Raw genomic sequence first — 21,476 nt, forward strand, 5'->3', positions numbered from 1 at the left:
GAGGGACAGGCCCCTACCACATTGGCCCCGCTTCCTGGGCGTGCGCTGGGGAGGTATCACCCTTTGTGAGGAATGAAGAAATGCACCATTGCCTGGAAGTGGCCAGCACATGGCCCTGCCTACTTCGGGCAGGCTAGGGGCTGGGCAGCATTGCACAGGTAACGTCAACTCATGTTGCTCATGGCATCCTCTCCCCCAGAGCCCACCAAGCCGGATATGTGAAGTAGGCGAGGGCCATGTGCTGGCCACTTCCAGATGATGGTGTATTTCTTCATTCTTCACGAAGGATGACACTTCTCCAGCTGCGTTTCTTGCCTGTTTTTCTCCCTCCCTCATCTCTAATATTTTCCCACCACTCTTAGGAAGGAAGGAAGGAAGGAAGGTCTGAGGGAAGTCCTGCCTTAGTCTTTCCCTGCTGCCCTTTCACCATCCCCTTGTCCCCTGCTCTTGGCCTATCCTGGGGGGTCTCCAATCCTATTGCTAAGGAAGCTTTGGATACAAAGCCAGGTCGCCTAACATGGAGAGGTAGTGGGCCTCCCTCTGACTTTGCCCTCATACCCATCATGAGCAACCTGGCTAAGGAGAGCAAGCACAGCAGCAGCAGCAGCAGCAGCCTTGAGGAGGAGGTAAGTGCAGCTGGGCATCCCCTTGGGGAAGTGGGGCTGGGCTTAGTGCCATGGGTGCTTGAGGGCCAGGCAGGGCGTTTGACCTCCGCGCCACCATCCAGCCCCCCACCACCACATGGCCTGAGAGAAACAGTGAGGCTCCTTCAGTGGACCATGCCTTGGCACTTACCCTGGTCCCACCCTCCTTCTGCCAGAGACCCTCAGATCTGTCCCATTCCTGCCCAGGCCCCCATAGGTATCCTTGACGCGAACGATGTAGAGCTGGCCATGCCCACCCAGTTGGCCACACCCACTCCAGCCACGCCCACCCTGGCCCCACACACACACACACACGAGGGCAACCGCAATGCTGATGCGGCCCTCAATGAAATTGAGTTTGACACCCCTGTTTTAGAGGAAAGACAGAATGTACATATGCAGTCCTTAATTAATTGTTTGTTTGTTTTTTAAAAAAATACACTAAAAGATATGGACAATCTGAAGGTTTACTTCCTGTCTCATCCTGCAAGAAGCTTAGAGAGATGAAATAACCAAAAAGGCCACTGTTAAACATACTTTTAAGATAACTCTAACACTAGGCTTGACACTTTTCAGCTTATCCTATGTTGGGTAACATTTCTGCCCTGGCCTTTTTTTCTTGCAGATCTGAAGTCAAAAAGACTAAAGTTAAAAAGAAGACAAACAATCCACAATTTGATGAAGTATTTTATTTTGAGGTTGGTATTTTGGAGGAAGGGGGAATGTTCTGCTGTAGATGATTGTCATAGTTCCATGCTGTGCCAGCTGCTGGATTTTAGAGAGTGCTCAAGATAGAGCCTGAAGTATATCCTGGAACCAGCCAGCTATTTGGTGGAGCAGAAATGTACTTTCCAGCTGAATGCAATATTGTTCTTCTGCAGAGAATTTCTGAACTCCTCATTTGATGCTTCGGAACCAGTCATCCAATTTTGGATTGATGCTGATAAGTGATTCCTGTTCACTTTGGAGCTTTATGGGTCCTCTGCTATTTTTTTTAATCAATAATGGGATGGTTGTCTCAGAGGAAATATAAAAAGCTTTAAAAAAAAGTAGCAGCAACCCATTCAAAACTGGAGTTCATTGGTTAATTGCCAACATGCTATCACACAAAAGGTCTCTTTGCTTCAATAGAAAGCACTTCCTTTCCGCTGAGAATGCCAAAGATGTTGTATAACAGGACTTTGTAAAAAAAACGAAAGGAGGTAAAATCTAGCATCCTTCAGAACTGTTCTCCCCCCCTCCCTATTTTCTTTTGTTTTGATAATGGTAGCTATAGGGATAAATGCAAACTTTGAACAGTTCATTTCAGTTCTGAATCCTGGTCATTCCAGATTCTTTTATTTCATTATTCTTGTCTACTAAAATAACTTACTAGATGTTCAAGGACATCCACACAGTGACTAGTGTGCAGTAGCTAAGTTAAATCACTGAATATAGAGATTCTTCATATTGGATCAGACCACTGATCCAGCCACATCAGTACTGTCTATGTTGGAAGGTCATCATTCTCCAAAATCTCAGTGCCAGCTACCAGGTTTGAGGCAAATACTGTTTTTTCCCCACCTTGGTACAGCTCCTGCCCAGATTGTTAGAGGGGAAAAAGGAGAAAATGCTCTGAGAGCTTTCTTTTTTCTGTGCAGCACCACCAGTTGGTGCTGTGTTCTACGCAGTAGTGAAACAAAGAGTTTGATGTGTGTGACATGAAGCTCTGTATCGGTACTTTGTCATCTTCCTTGTCTATGTGGCCACTGACAATTCACACTGTGCTGCTTTTTCTACTTTACTGCAGTACTGAATAGGATGCCAATAATTATAACAGCTCCTCAGATCCTCTGAAGGTCTCAGCTGTTCCTATCAAGTATTAGATATATTTAGAAAATGACATGATGCATGGAAATTGTGCATGTGATTAATTCCAGTTTGACATGCAAGTTACAGTAGGATTGCAGGCACAAGGCCTAAATTTTAGCTCATGGAAATAAGTAAAGGTAATCTGGGACTTACAGTTGCTTGCTTAGTGACAGCTCAAAGTGCTGATGGACTCCCTCTCCATGGGCGCCCACGACCCAGTTCTGATGATTGTCCCCTCCCACTCATGTGGACACCCAGCAACCAGCCTAGGTTTACAGCTCTTTGCAGTGCCTCACATTCACATACCTATAATTTACAACATTTTTGCTGAAAACAGGTATTTTCAGGCCCCATAGTGATCAATGGGCTTGCTTAACAACTGCAGATTCACATAACAACCATGGTGATTCACTTAATGTCTGCTATAAAAAGGTCGTTAAATTCAGTTGGTAATATGATCACCCATTTTATGACTCTCATGGTTTATGACTAATGGGCAGGCTCCATTACAGTCATAAGTTGAGAATTACCTGTACTTTTAACATATTGCCCATTTATGAGTTATCTCAATTATCCTAACCATTCTCCTGCAGTGTAGATCCCTAATAATTCCACATTGTAAACAGATTGCTATTGAATGACACAAATGTACTTAATATTATCCAGTGATTTCATCGATAAAGTGATGTATTCACTGTGAAAGTTGTCTCTCACAGCTAACTACACTTTGCTTGCTGTAGACAATAAGCAAATAATGGAGCTCTACTGATTTGAAATTTAGAAGTATCTACTCACTGTAGAATTAATGTATTTAATGTAATTAATTAGTGTAAATAGTGTCCTGACTAAGCTTCTTCATGAAAACTTTAAAATTAGTATGGTAGAAATATGAAACATAATTGGGAAATTTTAAACAGATTATGACTTCTAGGTGACATGGTTAAAATCCTGTTTTATAATAAGATTTTTCCAGAACCCCTGCTGCATTTCTACCTAACCTCTTCTGCATAAAATTCACTTTGTTGAATGATACCTAGACCATCAAAGACACTCTTTAGGAGAGAAAGGAGGAGGAAGATATTGGAAAACGAAAGAATGAGAGAGAAAAGGGTATATGCCAAAGAAAAAGAATATTTGTAGCTTAGGGTTGACATGAGGGGTCTTTGGTGCTCTCTGAGCCTACTTGTTTTCTTGCAGACGTTTCATTACCCAAACTAGGTAACATCATCAGTGCCACCTTGGATTTAGTTTTTACTTTACTCTTGCCTAACTCCTGCTAGCAATTGCTTATGCCCACAGTGCATGACCTGGAGAATGAGACCTTTAACAACAACAAAAAATTCTCCCACCTTTTATTTAAACACAGTTTAACCAGTCATGTTACAGACCAAAACTTCTCAGTGAGGCAGTTTAGAGTTTTTCTGAGCCTGAAGAAAGAGATCAAGAGCATACTGATACATGCCTGTCAACCTTATAGAGCCAGAGGAACACAACTTGTCTGATCCTTACTCATTGAAGTAATATCTTGCATTTGCCTGTGCAGATAATTTTCATATTTTTTGTAGTGCAGTAAGGTTTACACATATATCTTTATGTCTAAATTAATTTAATAATGCTCTGTTAGTGTGAACAATGGGACAGGCTAATGGTTTAAGAAGAAATAAGCCCACTGATACTCAGACCAAGGGCTTAAGAAATTATATCTGGAGGCAAGGTGTTGTGTATTCACACGTTATATGTTATGTTACCATGTTCCTAGTTATGAGGTAAAACCTTCGGCAGCTTTTGACAGCTGTCAAAAGCTGCCGGAAGCTACTGCACAAGCGTAACCGCTTGACAGCTCTCGGCTGTCAAGAACCGCCGGTTACTGCGCAGGCGCGAGTAGCTTGACAGCTCCGGGCTGTCAAAACTCTCCTTCGCCGATTGGCCCGCTTGGACAAGCGGCTTGGACAAGCGGGAAACCGGCATAGCCCTGATTGGTCGCCGACCAGCCAGCTGGAGTATAAATAGAAGGCATTGTAAGTCTGTTCTTTGCCCAGTTCTGACAATAAAAGGTTTTCGTTAGCCAGCTGTCTCGCGTGCTTCTTCAGCTGACAGAGCACAAAGCCTCCTGGGTTGAGTACAGGACAACGTATCCTAGACCTCTGCTGAGTAGTGAGGATTCTCCAGTCCACCTGACTTTGTACATATATGGAAAATTGGGGCTGGTAAATTGGTAGCGGGTAGGAGGCTTGGAAATCTGGAAGATCACACAATGACCTGAAGTAGAGATCTGAGCATGGGCAAGGAAGGATGTCAGAACTATTACACAAGAACAGTTTTGGATGGAGATGGTTCCTTGAATGAAGCAGGAGATAACAGGAGAGGCAGAACAGCTGACCTGTGTAGGCAGAGATGTAGTATTTCTATACCTGGCCTTATGGGCCTTTTATGGTACCTTTGTGTGGGATGCTGCCAGTTCATTATTCAATGAATAATGTCACTGACACAAGCAATTCAGGGTGCGGTTTCCTGTGACTTGCTTTCTCAGGGAGGAGGAAAGAGGTAAGCCCTTCAAAAGGTGGTGAAATTTTCTTCATTCATTGGAGAAGAAAATGAAGCACATATTTGCAGACGACACCAAGCTGGCAGGAATAGCCAATACTCCAGAAGATAGGCTTAAGATACAGAAGGATCTGGACAGACTCGAACACTGGGCACTATCTAACAAAATGAAATTCAATGGTGAAAAAAGTAAGGTTCTGCATTTAGGCAGGAAAAATCAAATGCATAGGTATAGTATAGGTGGTACCTTGCTCAATAGTAGTAACTGTGAGAGGGATCTCGGAGTCTTAGTAGACAATCACTTCAATATGAGCCAGCAGTGTGCTGCAGCTGCCAAAAAAGCCAACACAGTGCTAGGCTGCATTAACAGAGGGATAGAATCAAGATCAAGTGAAGTACTAATACCACTTTACAATGCTTTGGTAAGGCCACACCTGGAATACTGCATCCAGTTTTGGTCACCACGATGTAAAAAAGATGTCGAGACTCTAGAAAGGGTACAGAGAAGAGCAACCAAGATGATTAGGGAGCTGGAGGCTAAAACATATAGGGAACGGTTGCTGGAATTGGGTATTTGTAGTTTAATGAAGAGAAGGGTGAGGGGTGACATGATAGCAGTGTTCCAATATCTCAGGGGCTACCACAAAGAAGAGGGAATCAAGCTATTCTCCAAAGCACCTGAAAGCAGGACAAGAAGCAACGGATGGAAACTAGTCAAGGAGAGAAGCAACCTAGAACTAAGGAGAAACTTCCTGACAGTTAGAACAATTAACCAGTGGAACAACCTGCCTCCAGAGGTGGTGAATGCTCCAACACTGGAGGTTTTTAAGAAGAGACTGGACAGCCATTTGCCTGAAATGGTATAGGGTTTCCTGCCTGAGCAGGGGGTTGGACTAGATGACCTCCAAGGTCCCTTCCAACATTATATTATATTATATTATATTATATTATATTATATTATATTATATTATATTATATTATATTATATTATATTATATTATATTATATTATATTATATTATATTATATTATATTATATTATATTATATTATATTATATTATATTATATTATATTATATTATATTATATTATATTATATTATATTATATTATATTATATTAAGTAAAGGTAAAGGTTCCCCCGCACATGCGTGCTAGTCATTTCTGACTCTAGGGGCCGGTGCTCATCTCCGTTTCAAAGCCGAAGAGCCAGCGCTTGTCCGAGGACGTCTCCGTGGTCATGTGGCCGGCATGACTAGACGCCAAAGGCGCACGGAACGCTGTTACCTTCCCACCGTAGTGGTCCCTATTTTTCTACTTGCATTTTTACGTGCTTTCGAACTGCTAGGTTGGCAGAAGCTGGGACGAGTAACAGGCGCTCACTCTGTTACGTGGCACTCGGGATTCGACCCGCCAAACTGCCAACCTTCTGATCGACAACAAGCTCAGCGTCCTAACCCACTGAGCCACCACGTCCCTTATTATATTATATTATATTATATTATATTATATTATATTATATTATATTATATTATATTATATTATTATATTATATTATATTATTATATATTTGTTTAGTGCAGGAAAAAAGGAGACAAAAATAAGAGGTCTGGTTGAAAAAGGAAGCAAACTGGATCATTGTGGTTGGGTAGCAGTGAGGAGAACTGAAAGAAGGTGAAGCAAATTAAACAGCTGGTGATGGTGCAGGTGGCACTGACAAAATCACAGAGGAAACCTGCTGTATGGATGCAGCAGAACATTTTGAGCATGAAAAGTTGGGTGGTACAAACTGAAAAGAACACAATATATGATCAGTAAAACCCCTTGGAAGCTCAAGGGGTTTGGTCTGTTCTATTCTTTCTGTTACCTCTTTCTGTGACTAGAAGTAATTCCAGATTCTGCTGCTAAGATATAAATTATGGTCAGAAGAAACAGCAAGTTTAAAATGTCCTGAGGCCAATTCTAGTCACTTTCAGCATAGCATAGAGTGGAACCATCTTGCAAATGCTCTTTCTGGAAAAGGAGTCATGGATGAGATTATTGAAAAGAGTCTACTGTTAGAGAAAAAAGATGCAGTAAACCTTACATGACTTTACCCAGTTTCTGAAAGAGCAATACATCTCCTCCCAAGAATCATTAAACTTTTCACCATAGTGACGTTGGGCTCTTCCTTCCCTTGTAAAATTAATTTATAAGTGCAGCCAAGATTTTAAGTTTCTTATGCAACATCAAATGTGTGAGAAAAAAGGAGCAAAGATGTCCTAGCAGAGCCAGAATTAGTTTGTTTAAGGTGTGTGCTAAGAAAGTGTTATCTACACTTCTTGAAGAAGCAAGATATTCTCAGTAGGGCTGGATACTCAACTCCTCTCATACTCAGAAGTTAATACTTGTCTTGAAATATGTACACGAGAAAAATAGGAAGCAGTTGTGCAGGAATACTTCCTGAAAATGCCAGACAGCAATTAAAAAGGAAGAAGATTTTGCAGAACAGGTCAAGAAAGTACTGGCAGAAAGTACTAATAGAGTACAGAATGGCAAAGGGCCAGGATATGAAAATGCTTAAAATGTATCTGGAAAATACCAGGATGTGAAAACTGTAGTTAAGCCAGAATACCTTGGGTTTTGTTTTCATCCTACACAGCGCACTCTGAATCTGTGTGATACTTATGCTGTATGGAGGAGTACAAAAGTCAAAATATATTTTGGAATATAGCGAACCTGTATGGTATATTTTCATGCAGCTCTCTGAAAAAACAGATGTCTATGGTTGGGTAATAGGGGACTTGCAGAGTGCAAGATAAAAATGTCATGGTAGCAGACACAGCTATCATGTGAATTGAGTTTTAATTGGCTATTGTATGCACATGTATGAATTGTGGACATTGAAAGACACATATACTGTACATCAAATCTTTTAAGACCCCTATGTCCTTTGGGACAACCAATCTGCAGGTATATCAGTGGCTATATTTCCTCTTCAAAGACTCAAACTGGTAACATTTTAACAAAATGTGGAAGGTGTAACCAATTTTAAAGTGCTAATTGAATTGAATTTATGGTGTCTTTCATAAGATTTGAAAGTGAAATTAATTGTATAAGAAGTGGTAGAGATATTTTACAAAATATTGCAACATATATGGAAATGCACACTGAGTCACTGTACTCTTATTCCAAGATACATTTAAGTTAAATACATAACTAAAGATTCTAGTTTTGGTGTTTAAATTCCATTGTTGTCGTGCACTGTATGTGAACCTGCATGTACCTTATAGATGTCTGCTTATTTGGCTTTGTATTCAGAAAAGAATTTTCTTTGGCTGACTCAGTTTTAAAATGTAGTTAAATCAGTTTGCTAATACATTTTTAAAATGTGTAGTAATAATGCTACCTGATTAGGGAAGAAGTTTCTGAATTTGTAATGGGAGGAGATATATTGTGGTTATTGCTGGGTGGAGTACTCTCATTCCGTGTCAAGGCCTCGTTAAATTTAAAAAAACAAACAAACCTCAAAGCTTTTGTTGTCTTTGTTGGGTTAGGTGAAAGATTTATAGATAATTTCAGTAAAGGTAAATTGGTCCCCTCCCATGTTTTACATGTGCTGTTGCTTCTGAAGTGTTTGAAAAGCATCTTGAAGCATATTCGAGGTTAAAGAAAGGAAGGTGACATTTCTGGATATCAAAACCAACTTTCATACACTGAATATATTCAAAGTGGAGATTTTCAGAAAATCAATATTATTTTTCAATTTATCTCCAAAATAAATGTGAAAAACACATTTAGGCAAAATACAATCTACAGTTCTTTATTTCCTCATAGAGATTGATTGGCATGGCTTTAGGTGAATGGTATGGCTGATATAGCAGATAGGGAATTGTTACAAATTCTTAGGAACATAAATGTTTCAAGTATTCTAAAGCATTAAAATCTGCAGGTATATATTCACATGTACACAACACATACACCTGTTATATTTCATTGCTTTTTAATCTGTCTGAATACTATTTTCCACTATCCTTTTGCTTTTCCATCCTTGAAGTACAGGTAATCCTCAATTTAGGACTAGAATGTGATCATAAAGTGAGACATCACGTGACTGCATTGCTTAGTGACTGCAATTCTGGTAATCCCCATGTTATCATTAAATGAATTTTAACAGTCATTAACCAAGGATGTACCCAAATCCAAATCCATTCTAACCTTGATCCCTCCTGTCCCTGACCCTCAGCGAGATAAGGGTCTGCATCCAGTTACCCTCACCCACTATCTCACCTCCACCTTTGCCCTTCTGACCACTCTGCACCTTGCCTTGCAGGATGGCAAACAGTACATGACCCTGGGGCTGCTTGCCAAACCCCAGCTTTATTAACTTAAAGAGGCCAGAATGGGCCAAAACACCCTTTTCCCCCCACACTCCTGGACCTTATTGGGCTGGCTTTGTGCTGCAAAAAAAGGGGAAAAACAGGCTGAAGCAGCCTTTTCCCCTGTTTTTCACAGCACAAAGCCAGCCCTAGATAGCAGCCGAGCAAGAAGACAATGAAGGTGAACTGGGGCATGGACCGCAGAGTTGCAGGTGTCAAAATTACATAGATGGGGGGGAAATAGGTGGGTGGTGGTAGTTGCAGCAGTTGTAAATAGTCTTACCACCCATGCCCAAAGTTACAGCTGTTGCAACGCTCACATGGTCATGTGATCAAAATTTGGAAGCTTGGCAGGGCTGCCAAGCTTCCAAATTTTGATCACATGACCATGTGAGCGTTGCAACAGCTGTAACTTTGGGCATGGGTGGTAAGACTATTTATCGTTGTCATGTCACTGAAAGAATGTCCTTAAGTCAAGGACTATCTATCTGCATTGAAATATTACAGCAAGGATAAATTTTAAAAAATAATATCTGGACTTAGATGGGAAAGGTCAGATAGGTCTGGCAAAATTTATCCAACACCAGTTTTCAGAGGAAAAGGGTATTTATATAAATTATGCTGAGGTGGACTTGCTTCTCCTTCCTCAAAGTTTAAGGCTATGAGACAAGGTGTCTTGGGGACATGTTCACCCCATTTTGTTTCACAGACTACATATGTATGTTCCATTGTAGAATATTATATTCATGTATTATACTACCCAGTCTGTAACTGTATTGAATAAATATTTGTAGCCTTCCTGCAATCACTTCTAAAGGTTATTACATTTTAGATATGCCCGCAAAATGATGAGTTCAAAGTGACTCATAATCACAGATTAACCTAAGCCACGGTCATTATAATGTGAGTTCTTATTTATTTATTTTTCTTAAACTGCCATCTGCCATATAGTAGAAGAATTGCAGAAGGAGGGATGAGTCTCAAACTGGAACTCCTTTGGGCCCTTTACTTCCTGCAGGACTGAGCCAGATTTCCAAGGGGGCTAATTAAGCATCAGCATAAGCCCCATCATCTGACTTCAGTTCTGTCATCATTTCTCCAAAATAATAAAGCCAGGCCTTTTAAAGACAGCCTATACAACTGAGCCTTCAGGGTATTTTACTGTGAAGGATGCCAGACTAAATTTTTCCCTTTCTTTATTTCCTCCCTTCATTTCATCTTGTATCTAAGCCTTTCAGTTGTTGCTTAGGGCAGTTGGTTTTCCTGCCTTCAACTCTACAATTTGTCTGGAGTATTGTCACACCGATAGCGGTTTTCCCTTGGACATAGAAATATAACATATTGCCCTATTATCTGAATAGCAAGGATAATAATAAATTAGTAGTAGATGAAGCTAAGTTATTTTCATTCCCAAGGGACTGTGTCTTTTCAAGCCTTTCTAGAAAATAAAGTTTTTACTGAGAGCTCTGGGAAATCGAGAAATATCCAGTCCCAGGACATTCCTCTACTATTGGCAAACACTTTTCTTGCAAGTTCCACTTTCCTATATTATGCTAGCTAGAATATAGAGGACATTGGCAGGTGAAGCAGCGCTCCTCCACAGTATCTGTTTATAGATAGGTCTTTTGCTTTCTGCACAAAAGTGTCCATATGTACTTGAAGTTTGCATTGCCAATATGAATGCTTGGTGTATTTATTTATTATAAAGCTAGCCACTTGTTGTTGTTAGCTGCGAAGTCATGTCCGACCCATCGCGACCCTATGGACAACATTCCTCCAGGCCTTCCTGTCTTCTACCATCTTCTGGAGTCCATTTAAGCACACGCCTACTGCTTCAGTGACTCCATCCAGCCACCTCATTCTCTGTCGTCCCCTTCTTCTATTGCCCTCGATCTTTCCCAGCATTAGGCTCTTCTCCAGTGAGTCCTTCCTTCTCATTAGGTGGCCAAAGTATTTGAGTTTTAGCTTCAGGATCTGGCCTTCTAAAGAGCAGTCAGGATTGATCTCCTCTAGGACTGACCGGTTTGATCGCCTTGCAGTCCAAGGGACTCGCAGGAGTCTTCTCCAGCACCATAGTTCAAAGGCCTCAATTCTTTGGCGCTCAGCCTTTCTTATGGTCCAACTTTCACTGCCATACATTGCAACTGGGAAGACCATAGCCTTGACTATATGCACTTTTGTTGACAGGGTGATGTCTCTGCTTTTTAGTGTGCTGTCTAGATTTGCCATGGCTTTCCTCCCAAGGAGCAAGCGTCTTTTAATTTCTTGGCTACAGTCCCCATCTGCAGTGATCTTGGAGCCCAGGAAAATAAAATCTGTCACTACCTCCATTTCTTCCCCATCTATTTGCCAGGAATAGAGAGGGCCAGATGCCATGATCTTGGTTTTCTTAATGTTAAGTTTCAACCCAAGTTTTGCACTCTCCTTCTTCACCAGCAACAAGAGGCTCTTTAGTTCTTCTTCACTTTCTGCCATTAGAGTGGTATCATCTGCGTATCTTAGGTTGTTGATATTTCTTCCGGCAATCTTAATTCCAACTTTTGATTCATCTAGCCCTGCCTTTCTCATGATGTGCTCTGCATATAAGTTAAATAGGCAGGGCGACAGTATACAGCCTTGCCGGACTCCTTTCCCAGTTTTGAACCAATCAGTGGTTCCATGTCCAGTTCTCACTGTTGCTTCTTGACCTGCATATAGGTTTCTCAAGAGACAAATAAGATGGTCTGGTACTCCCATCTCTTTAAGAACTTGCCAGAGTTTGTTATGATCCACACAATCAAAGGCTTTAGCATAGTCAATGAAGCAGAAGTAGATGTTTTTCTGGAACTCCCTAGCTTTCTCCATGATCCAGCGTATGTTGGCAATTTGATCTCTAGTTCCTCTGCCTCTTCGAAAGCCTGCCTGTACTTCTGGTAGTTCTCGATCCACATACTGCTGAAGTCTAGCTCGTAGGATTTTAAGCATGACTTTACTAGCATGAGAAATGAGTGCAATGGTGCGATAGTTTGAACATTCTTTGGCACTGCCTTTCTTTGGAATTGGAATGTAAACTGATCTTTTCCAATCCTGTGGCCACTGTTGAGTTTTCCAAATTTGCTGGCAAATTGAGTGTAGCACTTTTACTACACTGTCTTTTAAGATTTTGAATAGCTCAGCTGGAATACTGTCACCTCCACTAGCTTTGTTGTTGCTCAGCTTTTCTAAGGCCCACTTCACATTCTAGGATGTCTGGCTCGAGGTCAGTGACCACCTCATTGTGATTATCTGGGACGTTAAGCTCATTCTTGTATAGTTCTTCTGTGTAATTTTGCCACCTCTTCTTAATCTCTTCTGCCTCTGTTAGGTCCCTGCCATTTTGGTCCTTTATCATGCCCATTTTTGCATTAAACGTTCCCTTCATCTCTCCAATTTTCTTGAAAAGATCTCTGGTCCTCCCTATTCTATTTTTTTCTTCTATTTCTTTGCACTGTTCATTTAAGAAGGCATTCTTATTTCTTCTAGCTATTCTCTGGAATTCTGCATTCAATTGGGCATATCTATGTTTTTCTCCCTTGCCTTTCACTTCCCTCCTTTCCTCAGCTATTTGCAAAGCTTCCTCAGACAGCCATTTTGCTTTCTTGCATTTCTTTTTATTTGGGATGGTTTTGGTTGCTACCTGTTGTACAATGTCGCGAACCTCTGTCCATAGTTCTTCAGGCACTCTGTCTATCAGATCTAATTCCTTAAATCTGTTTGTCACCTCTACTGTATATTCAACAGGGATATGATTTAATTCATACCTGAGTGGCCTAGTGCTTTTCCCTACTTTCTTCAGTTTAAGCCTAAACTTTGCAAGGAGAAGCTCATGGTCTGAGCCACAGTCAGCTCCTGGTCTTGTTTTTACTGACTGTATAGAGCTTCTCCATCTTTGGCTGCAGAGCATATAGTCAATCTGATTTCTGTGTTGACCGTCTGGTGATGTCCATGTGTAGAGCCGTCTCTTGGGTTGTTGGAAAAGAGTGTTTGCTATGACCATCGTATTCTCTTGACAAAATTCTATCAGCCTGTGCCCTGCTTCATTTTGTACTCCAAGGCCAAACTTGCCTGTTATTCCAGTTATCTTTTGGCTTCCTACTTTAGCATTCCAATCCCCCATGATGATAAGGACATCATTTTTTGGTGTTAGTTCTATAAGGTGCTGTAGGGCTTCATAGAACCGGTCAATTTCATCCTCTTCAGCACTGGTGGTTGGGGCATAGGCTTGGACTACTGTGATATTGAATGGTTTGCCTTGGATTCGAACTGAGATCATTCTGTCATTTTGAGGATTGTATCCCAGTATTGATTTTCCTACTCTTTTATTGACTATGAAGGCTACTCCATTTCTTCTGAGGGATTCTTGCCCGCAGTAGTATACCTGATGGTCATCTGAATTAAATTCACCCATTCCTGTCCATTTTAGTTCGCTGATACCTAAGATGTCGATGTTCAGTCTTGTCATCTCTTGTTTGACCACGTCCAGCTTTCCTTGATTCATGGATCTTACATTCCAGGTTCCTATGGAGAAAAAATCTTTACAGAATCGGACTTTCCTTTCACCACCAGACACATCCACAGCTGAGCGTCCTTTCGGCTTTGGCCCAGTCGCTTCATTCTTTCTGGCGCTACTAGTACTAGCCCTCTGCTCTTCCCCAGTAGCATATTGGACGCCTTCCGACCTGAGGGGCTCATCTTTCAGCGTCATATCGTTTTGCCTTTTGGTACTGTCCATAGGGTTTTCATGGCAAAGATACTGGAGTGGGTTGCCATTTCCTTCTCCAGTGGATCACGTTTTGTCAGAACTCTCTGCTATGACCTGTCCGTCTTGGGTGGCCCTGCACGGCATAGCTCATAGCTTCATTGAATTACGCAAGCCCCTTCGCCACGACAAGGCAGTAATCCATGAAGGGGAGCTAGCCACTAGGTAAGGGAAATAAAATGTAGCCTTAATTGTGGAAAACAATGTTATATATTTACCAACACTGTTTTCCTTCCTTCCCTTGTAACTTATAAAATGGTAGGGAAATTGATGAGAAGAAGAGGGAAAAATCAAGAAAGCTTGCTTTATTCTTAAAAATGAAACTAAAATTTGGAGGAATGACTTCACTAGAAGACTTTGTTTCTGAATTTCTTTCTAATCACTAATTTTGGTTGATTTGCTCCTTTATTTCCTCCTGTTCTCACTTGGATATTGATTACTTGTTTTTTAACTTAAGTATTTGTAATTTTACTAAGGTATTTGTAAGTTAAGATTTAAGTTCAAGTATTAGTAATTGATCAAGTTCACGAGAGAGATTGTCACATCAGATAAAAGGATCTTATTGTTTTAACAAACAGTATCAGTTGATTTTATGTATATTCCCTATGATATCTTAATCATACCTCCATAGGTCCAGATTTCATTTGCCATGAATCATAAATCTTTGGGGGGAAAGGCAGCGGGGAATTGCTTGTAATGAATTCTCAGTCATTATGTTATCCAGTGTGTAAGAGAAATATTTGTTTTACCTTCAAATAACTTAGGTGCTTTGCTTGCATGCTTCCTTGATTCCTGCTCATATCTTTTGCCATTGTTCTTCAGAATTTTGACCTCAGGCCACTTGAAAATATGTCATTTTTGATTTAAGACAAAAAAGGATTTAGACTATAGGATTTAACATACAAGAGCAGGATTTGTAATACAAGTAGATGCGCATGGAGCTACATCAGTCCTACCTCAGTGATTGTTAAGGTGAATTAAAGTATTCTGCAAAATTGATAAATGTGTGGAGGGCTGGCATCCATACTCTGTCATACCCATTGCTGTCTTCAAATACTAGTCCTAAGAGACGGAAAGGTCTATCACATACATTGGACTTAAGAAAAAACCAATGAGCACAGATTATTAGTTAGTGGGGAAGGAATATTCCAATTAAGATCTCCTCTGTAAATCACCCTGCTGAGACCTGCCTGCAATGTTACCTATTAAAAACAAGAGAGAAATGGAATGGATCGACCAGGCATGAACCATAAATTTTACATTGTCATGTTCTGATTTATGTCATCATTAAAAGTTGTCTTAGAATAAAGGCGTGAATGACCAATATATTTGGCACACAAACGGAGTATAATAGAATAACACATTTGAATTATGGCTATATAAAAGCTAATAAAATTGTAATTAATTTGCTGATGTTGCATTATACTCTGCAATAACATTTAATTTGCTTTTGTTTCATTTCTAAATAAAACTAGCTCTTTATTTTTCTGTTAAATGAAATTGATTTTTTTCTGCAATATTTTAAAACTCTGAAAAATATGCAGTATTTTGCAAGTGAATAATACCAAATACAAGTGTAATAATCGCATTTGCCAAGTATAGGAATGATCCTTTTAGTATTTTAAATAATAATAATAATAATAATAATTTTATTTGAGTCAGTGGTATACAAATACAGACTATTTCAATGGTTTGCAATATATCTTTATTAAAACAGTTATAGGTAACTTGCACTACAAAATGTGATGCAACTTAATATGTATGCTTATAAAAGCATTATCTAAAGAGGTTGGAGTTTAATACAATTAAACTAAATCCTATTTGCACTAGATTACTAGGCCAAGCAGCTATAGCAAAAAATCTCACTTTGAAATTGAAGATGCTGATGAAGTTGACAAGATGGAAATCAGGTAAAATTCTTTATACATCTTTTTAAAAATCTGAATGCTCTTTAACCAACCATAAACATTCTTTTGACACTGAAAGCTGATTTCTTTCTTCACTCCCCCTTATTTTTTATCTATCAAGAAAAATATCTGGGTTTGAAAGAAGGAATAAAAGCAAAGAGGAAAACACTTTTTATTTTCTACCAAGTTTCTTAAAACTGTACCAAATCTTTTTCAGCAATGTTCATAAGGAGCAGGTTCAGAAATGATTTTTAAAAAGTATTCATATCCTAGTTCCCAAATAATGTCGATGTAAGTCAAATCAAGTGACATGCAAGGCTGTTAGAAATAAGAGAATATAAAAGCTAAAGAAAACTTTCCTGAACTTAAGATACTTAAGGTTTGATGGGTTGAATCCCATTATCCCCAGTGTGCAAATGAAGTACCTCTTCCTTGAAAAATGAGCTAGTAGCACCATGGGCATCCACATGGTAAATAATAACAAATGACTTAAATATCATGACTCAAGTACACTGTAACTTCATTGATATGATAATGTCATATTATAATTTTGACATCATGGTAGCTTATAATTCTGTGCCAGTTTGAAAGCAACTCTGGGCCATGTGTTCCCACATTAGTGATGTTGGAGAGCCAAGGAATGTGGAAGTGCTCTCAGAAGGGAAAGGGTGGGAGGGGAGAGAAATGGAACTCAGCAACAAATTCTTAAATGTTACAGAGTTCTGAGATGCAAAATCTTACTTACTTTCCAAAATAAGAGTTCAGTGAGCTTCCAGAGTTAACCTGACAATACAGTTTTCTTTAAAATGTCTGTACAATTGGGACTGGATTTCACAGATCATTAAGTAGGAAGAGGCAAGCAAGCCAACAAGTAGTGCAGGAGGGTGGACAGGGGTGCTGCAGGCCAGCACTATGGAGTGTGGATGGATTAAAAAAAGCCATGGGAGCTGGAGCAACGTCTGACTCCCTGACAACTTCCCCATTGACTTTTCTTATGAGAAGACATCAAGGAATGTTGGAAATCATGACTTTTTGAGACTTATTCACAAACTGGGCACTAAGCACATGGATCGTGATCACATGACTGCAGGGACACTGAAGGCCAGAATTCCAAGGACCAGTTGTAAGTTCCTCTCCTTCAGCACTGTTGTAACTTTAATTTATTGCTGAATTGTAGTCATAACCCAAAGGCCATCTTTATACTGATTTTTTTAAAAATCCCATTTATATCCCGCCCTTCTCCGAAGACTCAGGGCGGCTTACAATCTAAGCACAAATCAATGTGCTTAGCAATAGCCTTCATTCTATGTATATGCCTGCTTATTAGGGCTTTCGCCCCCCCCAAGCGGCATTATTACAAAGTCAGCTTATTGCCCCCAACAATCTGGGTCCTCATTTTACCTACCTCGGAAGGATGGAAGGCTGAGTCAACCTTGAGCCTGGTGGGATGCGAACCTGCACTAATTGCAGGCAGCTGATGTTACTTAAGGAGGCATTAGCCCACTGCTCCACCAAGGCTCTTTAAGTTGGAAGTTGTTGATAGTATAAGATACAAGGTAAGTTCCCTATTAAGACTTTTTAAAGATATCCTCCTTTTTGTTTGTCCTGCATTATTGATAAAATCAGCAATGAATGGAAGTAGCGGTGCCTTTTTATTTGCTACCTTTGCTTTTCCTCCTTGGACAGTTAGGGCATTTCTACACCAGTAGTTTGTTCCACTTTGAAACTGTTTCCCCTCAGTTTTTATAGTACTGTCTGTTGGTGGAGTTGAATTTGTTTCTGGCTCTGTTCCAGTTTATTTGAAATAATTCAGAATTTGTATTTTGAAGATTGCTTCTTATATACCACCTTCCATCTCCTAATGCCAGTAATTATTCTCTTTTCCTGTACGCATTTAGAACTTACCACATCTAATCCATTCCCTCTTATAATATTTAACCTCAGTCAGAGCTATTGGGGAAGTTGCCTGATTACTGACAGTATAATTTCACCTTAGCAATTTACAGAAACTTTTAAGTATAACAGAAAAATGATGACAAAGAGGCTGAGAAGAAATTTTGTAAGGATTTCAGTGCCTTTTTAAAAGGTTTCTTTTTAATCAAAGTTCCTTTGACTCATAGCAAGCTCTTAAATTTTTTTTCCAAACAATGAAATTCGAGCAAACACCATGTACAGAAAAATATAGACAGAGGGCATTAGCGCTTTATTTTCTTTTTGCATGAATAGGACTGGTGAGTGTTTTGTTACAGCAAAGATGATGGTAGTTCAAAAGGTTTGTCTAACTCTAAACCTAACCCTCCTATAAGCTTACTGTAAGTAACACTAGACCAGCTTCAAGATTATCAGTTGAGCAATGCTATATTTGGATACTTTGAAAACAGGATGGCCCTCCTTTCAAAGCTCACTAGTATGTCACATCAATTTAATATGAACTTATTGCTACAAACATTATGATCCTACAACCTAAACATGTAGATTTAAACAGCAGGAAGAAATGGGAACAAATACATAGCCAAAACATTGTGTTGTGAACAGGGATTACATTAATCCATTTCTATATGTTTATCACATGCTGAAATCAGATTATTATTTCTTTACTGATCTTCTCAGTTGATAGAAAAACAGCTTCAAGTCTTTTTACTGTGTCAGCCTAAAAATGAGTTATCGGTTAACATAGCAGTACTCTTCTGTTTGCTTCAGCTTGTGCTTTAAAAAACATCCTCTTTTGACTTGGAGTTGGTTAGTTGGTTAATTAGGTAATTTTTGGTTTGTATTTGTTTGGAGAGGATGGAAATGAAAGTATTAAAGAGAAAGAAAAAGAGTTTGTTCTTCTGTCCCTCATTCTGTCTTTTATTCTGTTACAGAGTTGATCTTTGGAATGCAAGCAACTTGAAGTTTGGAGATGAATTTCTGGGAGAGTTGAGGCTGCCACTCAAATTTCTTCGACAGTCCAGCTGTTATGAAGCATGGTACTCTATTTTATTAAACCATTTTAGTTTTTATTTGTATTTCTTTATAACTTGTTTCAGAACAATTTTGTTCCCTGTCACAATTGATTTCTTATCTGTTTTTTTTTAAAAAAAAATCCTTCTCCTACCTATCCAATCCAGTTTTATGTAGAAATACATGTCATCACAACCACAATGTGTTTAGCCACCTAAAAACGAAAAGACATGAAGAAAGATTTATAGACTCTTTCATAATACTGGGAAGAAAGGCCTATGCAATACAATCTATATATAGTTTTAGAAGCTGTTTTATGTTTCTCTCCTTTGTTAGGTATTTTCTGCAGCCTAGAGTTAATGGCAACAAAACATTGAAACCTGATGACCTAGGTTCTTTGCGGTTAAATGTGGTTTACACAGAAGACCATGTCTTTCTTCCAGAGCATTACAACCCCCTTAGAGACCTCTTATTAAAATCTGCAGATGTTGAGGTAATTTTTCCATTCTTAACTTCTTATAAATATTTATCATTTTACAATAAACCGTCGGATGTAAAGCTTTCTGCAAACATGGGCTCCTTACTAATTAACAAATTAGAAGTCAGATGCTGAAATATGCATTTTCTGCCTCCTCTGGAGCAAATGTGCAGGGAATAATCTTATTTATGATGATTGTGTCCCCAATATAATGTGACTGTGAGAAGCAACAGTCTTGACCAGGATCATTGGAATAAGAGAAAAAGACTTCAGTGGTTCCACTTTAATCTCTGGATTCCTCTACTTACTAGCAATGAGAAACTAGTGATTTTATCTCTGCACTGCAGTTATTCCTTGAGTAGGGCCTAGAAGGGGAACATCTGATCACTTCCTATTTTCCGTTTCCTGATAGTATTTCACTTTGGGTATTCTATCTGCTTCTGTATTCCCTCTGTAAACTGTGGGAAAACAATCATCTCCCCAACTTTCTCCAATAGTTGATCCATTGGCTCATCAATAGGCTGCTGATATCCTGCATGAAGTATTTCATTGCAGTAAAAAAAAATGATAGCTGAAAAATCTTTAGAAAAATTAAAAGGATATAAAAGGATATCCAAACACAACTATGGTCATTAACTTATTTGTCAAAAAACATAATTCCAATTGGAGAAAAATCATTAGGAGGAGGTGTTTTCAATGGGCAGTCTCCACATTTTCCTGAACATTAATGTAGTGGTTGACAATTACAGAAAGTTTGAGAAAAATTAACTTAGTGCAACCCTGTATAACATACAAGTTACATGTGGCCTGCTAGGCAGAGTTATATTTCTGTATCAGAAACTAGATTTTAAATTTAACAGTCAAATAGCCTTTTCTCTATTCTGTTTAGCATTCTTGCTGTTCTTTGAGAAGTTGCCCTGCATAGCTTCTTGTGAACTTGTGATTTGGTCATTTCTTCAGGTGGTCAAGGGTCAATGCTTCCTTTGTATTCTTCTTAATGAGCCAGGTTTCTCCTGTAATATTTTGAGTGACCTGTCCCCGTGATCTCTAAACCTTTGTCAAATCTCTTCTAACTCTCAGCTTTCTTTCATGAAATATTAATTTCCTTTCTTCACGGGAGAAATGCAGTGTAAACCTCATATTGACATATTGTAGCAACTTTGATTAAATAAAATCAGAAACTGGGATAACCTATTCCATTAAACATTTATTTTTACCAAATTTTATTGAAAAAGCAATAGTTGTTTGGTTTACACATAATGTTAATTTGTGCATTATGGCTTAATACAGCGTATCAACCAAGGCAAAGTCTTCATCTCATAAACACAAACTGGGATAAAATAAGGAGAAAATGTAGTTATAGATAGCATATCTTAAATTGATAACTGCCCAAAATACAAGTTTCCTTTCGTAATTCCAGTTAACTAAAAGCTGACATTTAATGAAAGAAATATGATAGATATGCACATATATATATAATTAGAGCTCGATACATTGTGTCATAGGTTTCTATGTAAATGGACACTGCTCTTAAGAATTTGTCAGGAGTTTGTTCAAACACTCTTTCAGGGAAGCCTCCATTTAAAAGTTTTTGGTTTTCTCTGTTTAGCCTGTTTCAGCATCAACTGCCCATATACTGGGTGAAGTCTGCAGAGAAAAACAGGAGGCAGCCATACCTCTGGTTCGACTCTTCCTCCACTGCGGCAAAATTGTGCCTTTCATTAGTGCAATTGCAAATGCAGAAATAAAAAGAACTCAGTAAGTACAATACTGCATTCATTGTAAAAAGAGGTACTCAGCAGCAAATGACGATTTTCTGGAAAGTCATGCATAAGGACAAATGGGCCTTTGATTTTCCAAATTCACTTTCGATAAGGATTCCATCGCAAGCATTTTCAGCATCAAAAAGTTGTAATTTTGGTTAATACAGATTTATGTTAGTCTGGCAATAAAGACAGGAACAGAATTGCATCATA

At 39.1% G+C, this 21,476-nt stretch overlaps 1 protein-coding gene across 3 annotated transcripts in view; it reads left to right on the plus strand.

Annotated features, from left to right (window-relative positions):
• Nucleotides 1-21,476, plus strand: part of RASA3 (RAS p21 protein activator 3) — a 152,102-nt gene that overhangs the window by 108,670 nt on the left and 21,956 nt on the right. For all 3 annotated transcript variants that reach the window (XR_014026323.1, XM_081326879.1, XM_081326880.1), the window contains 5 exons: nt 1,270-1,342; nt 16,003-16,082; nt 18,944-19,048; nt 19,359-19,515; nt 21,110-21,258. Coding sequence is in view for 2 of the 3 variants with exons in the window: in XM_081326879.1 (XP_081183005.1) it covers nt 1,270-1,342; nt 16,003-16,082; nt 18,944-19,048; nt 19,359-19,515; nt 21,110-21,258 (564 nt within the window). In the remaining variant the exon portion in view is untranslated. The remainder of the gene's footprint in view (nt 1-1,269; nt 1,343-16,002; nt 16,083-18,943; nt 19,049-19,358; nt 19,516-21,109; nt 21,259-21,476) is intronic.

The sequence above is a fragment of the Vipera berus genome (genome assembly GCF_964194415.1).
Source record: "Vipera berus genome assembly, chromosome: 4".
NCBI classification, from domain to species: Eukaryota; Metazoa; Chordata; class Lepidosauria; order Squamata; family Viperidae; genus Vipera; species Vipera berus.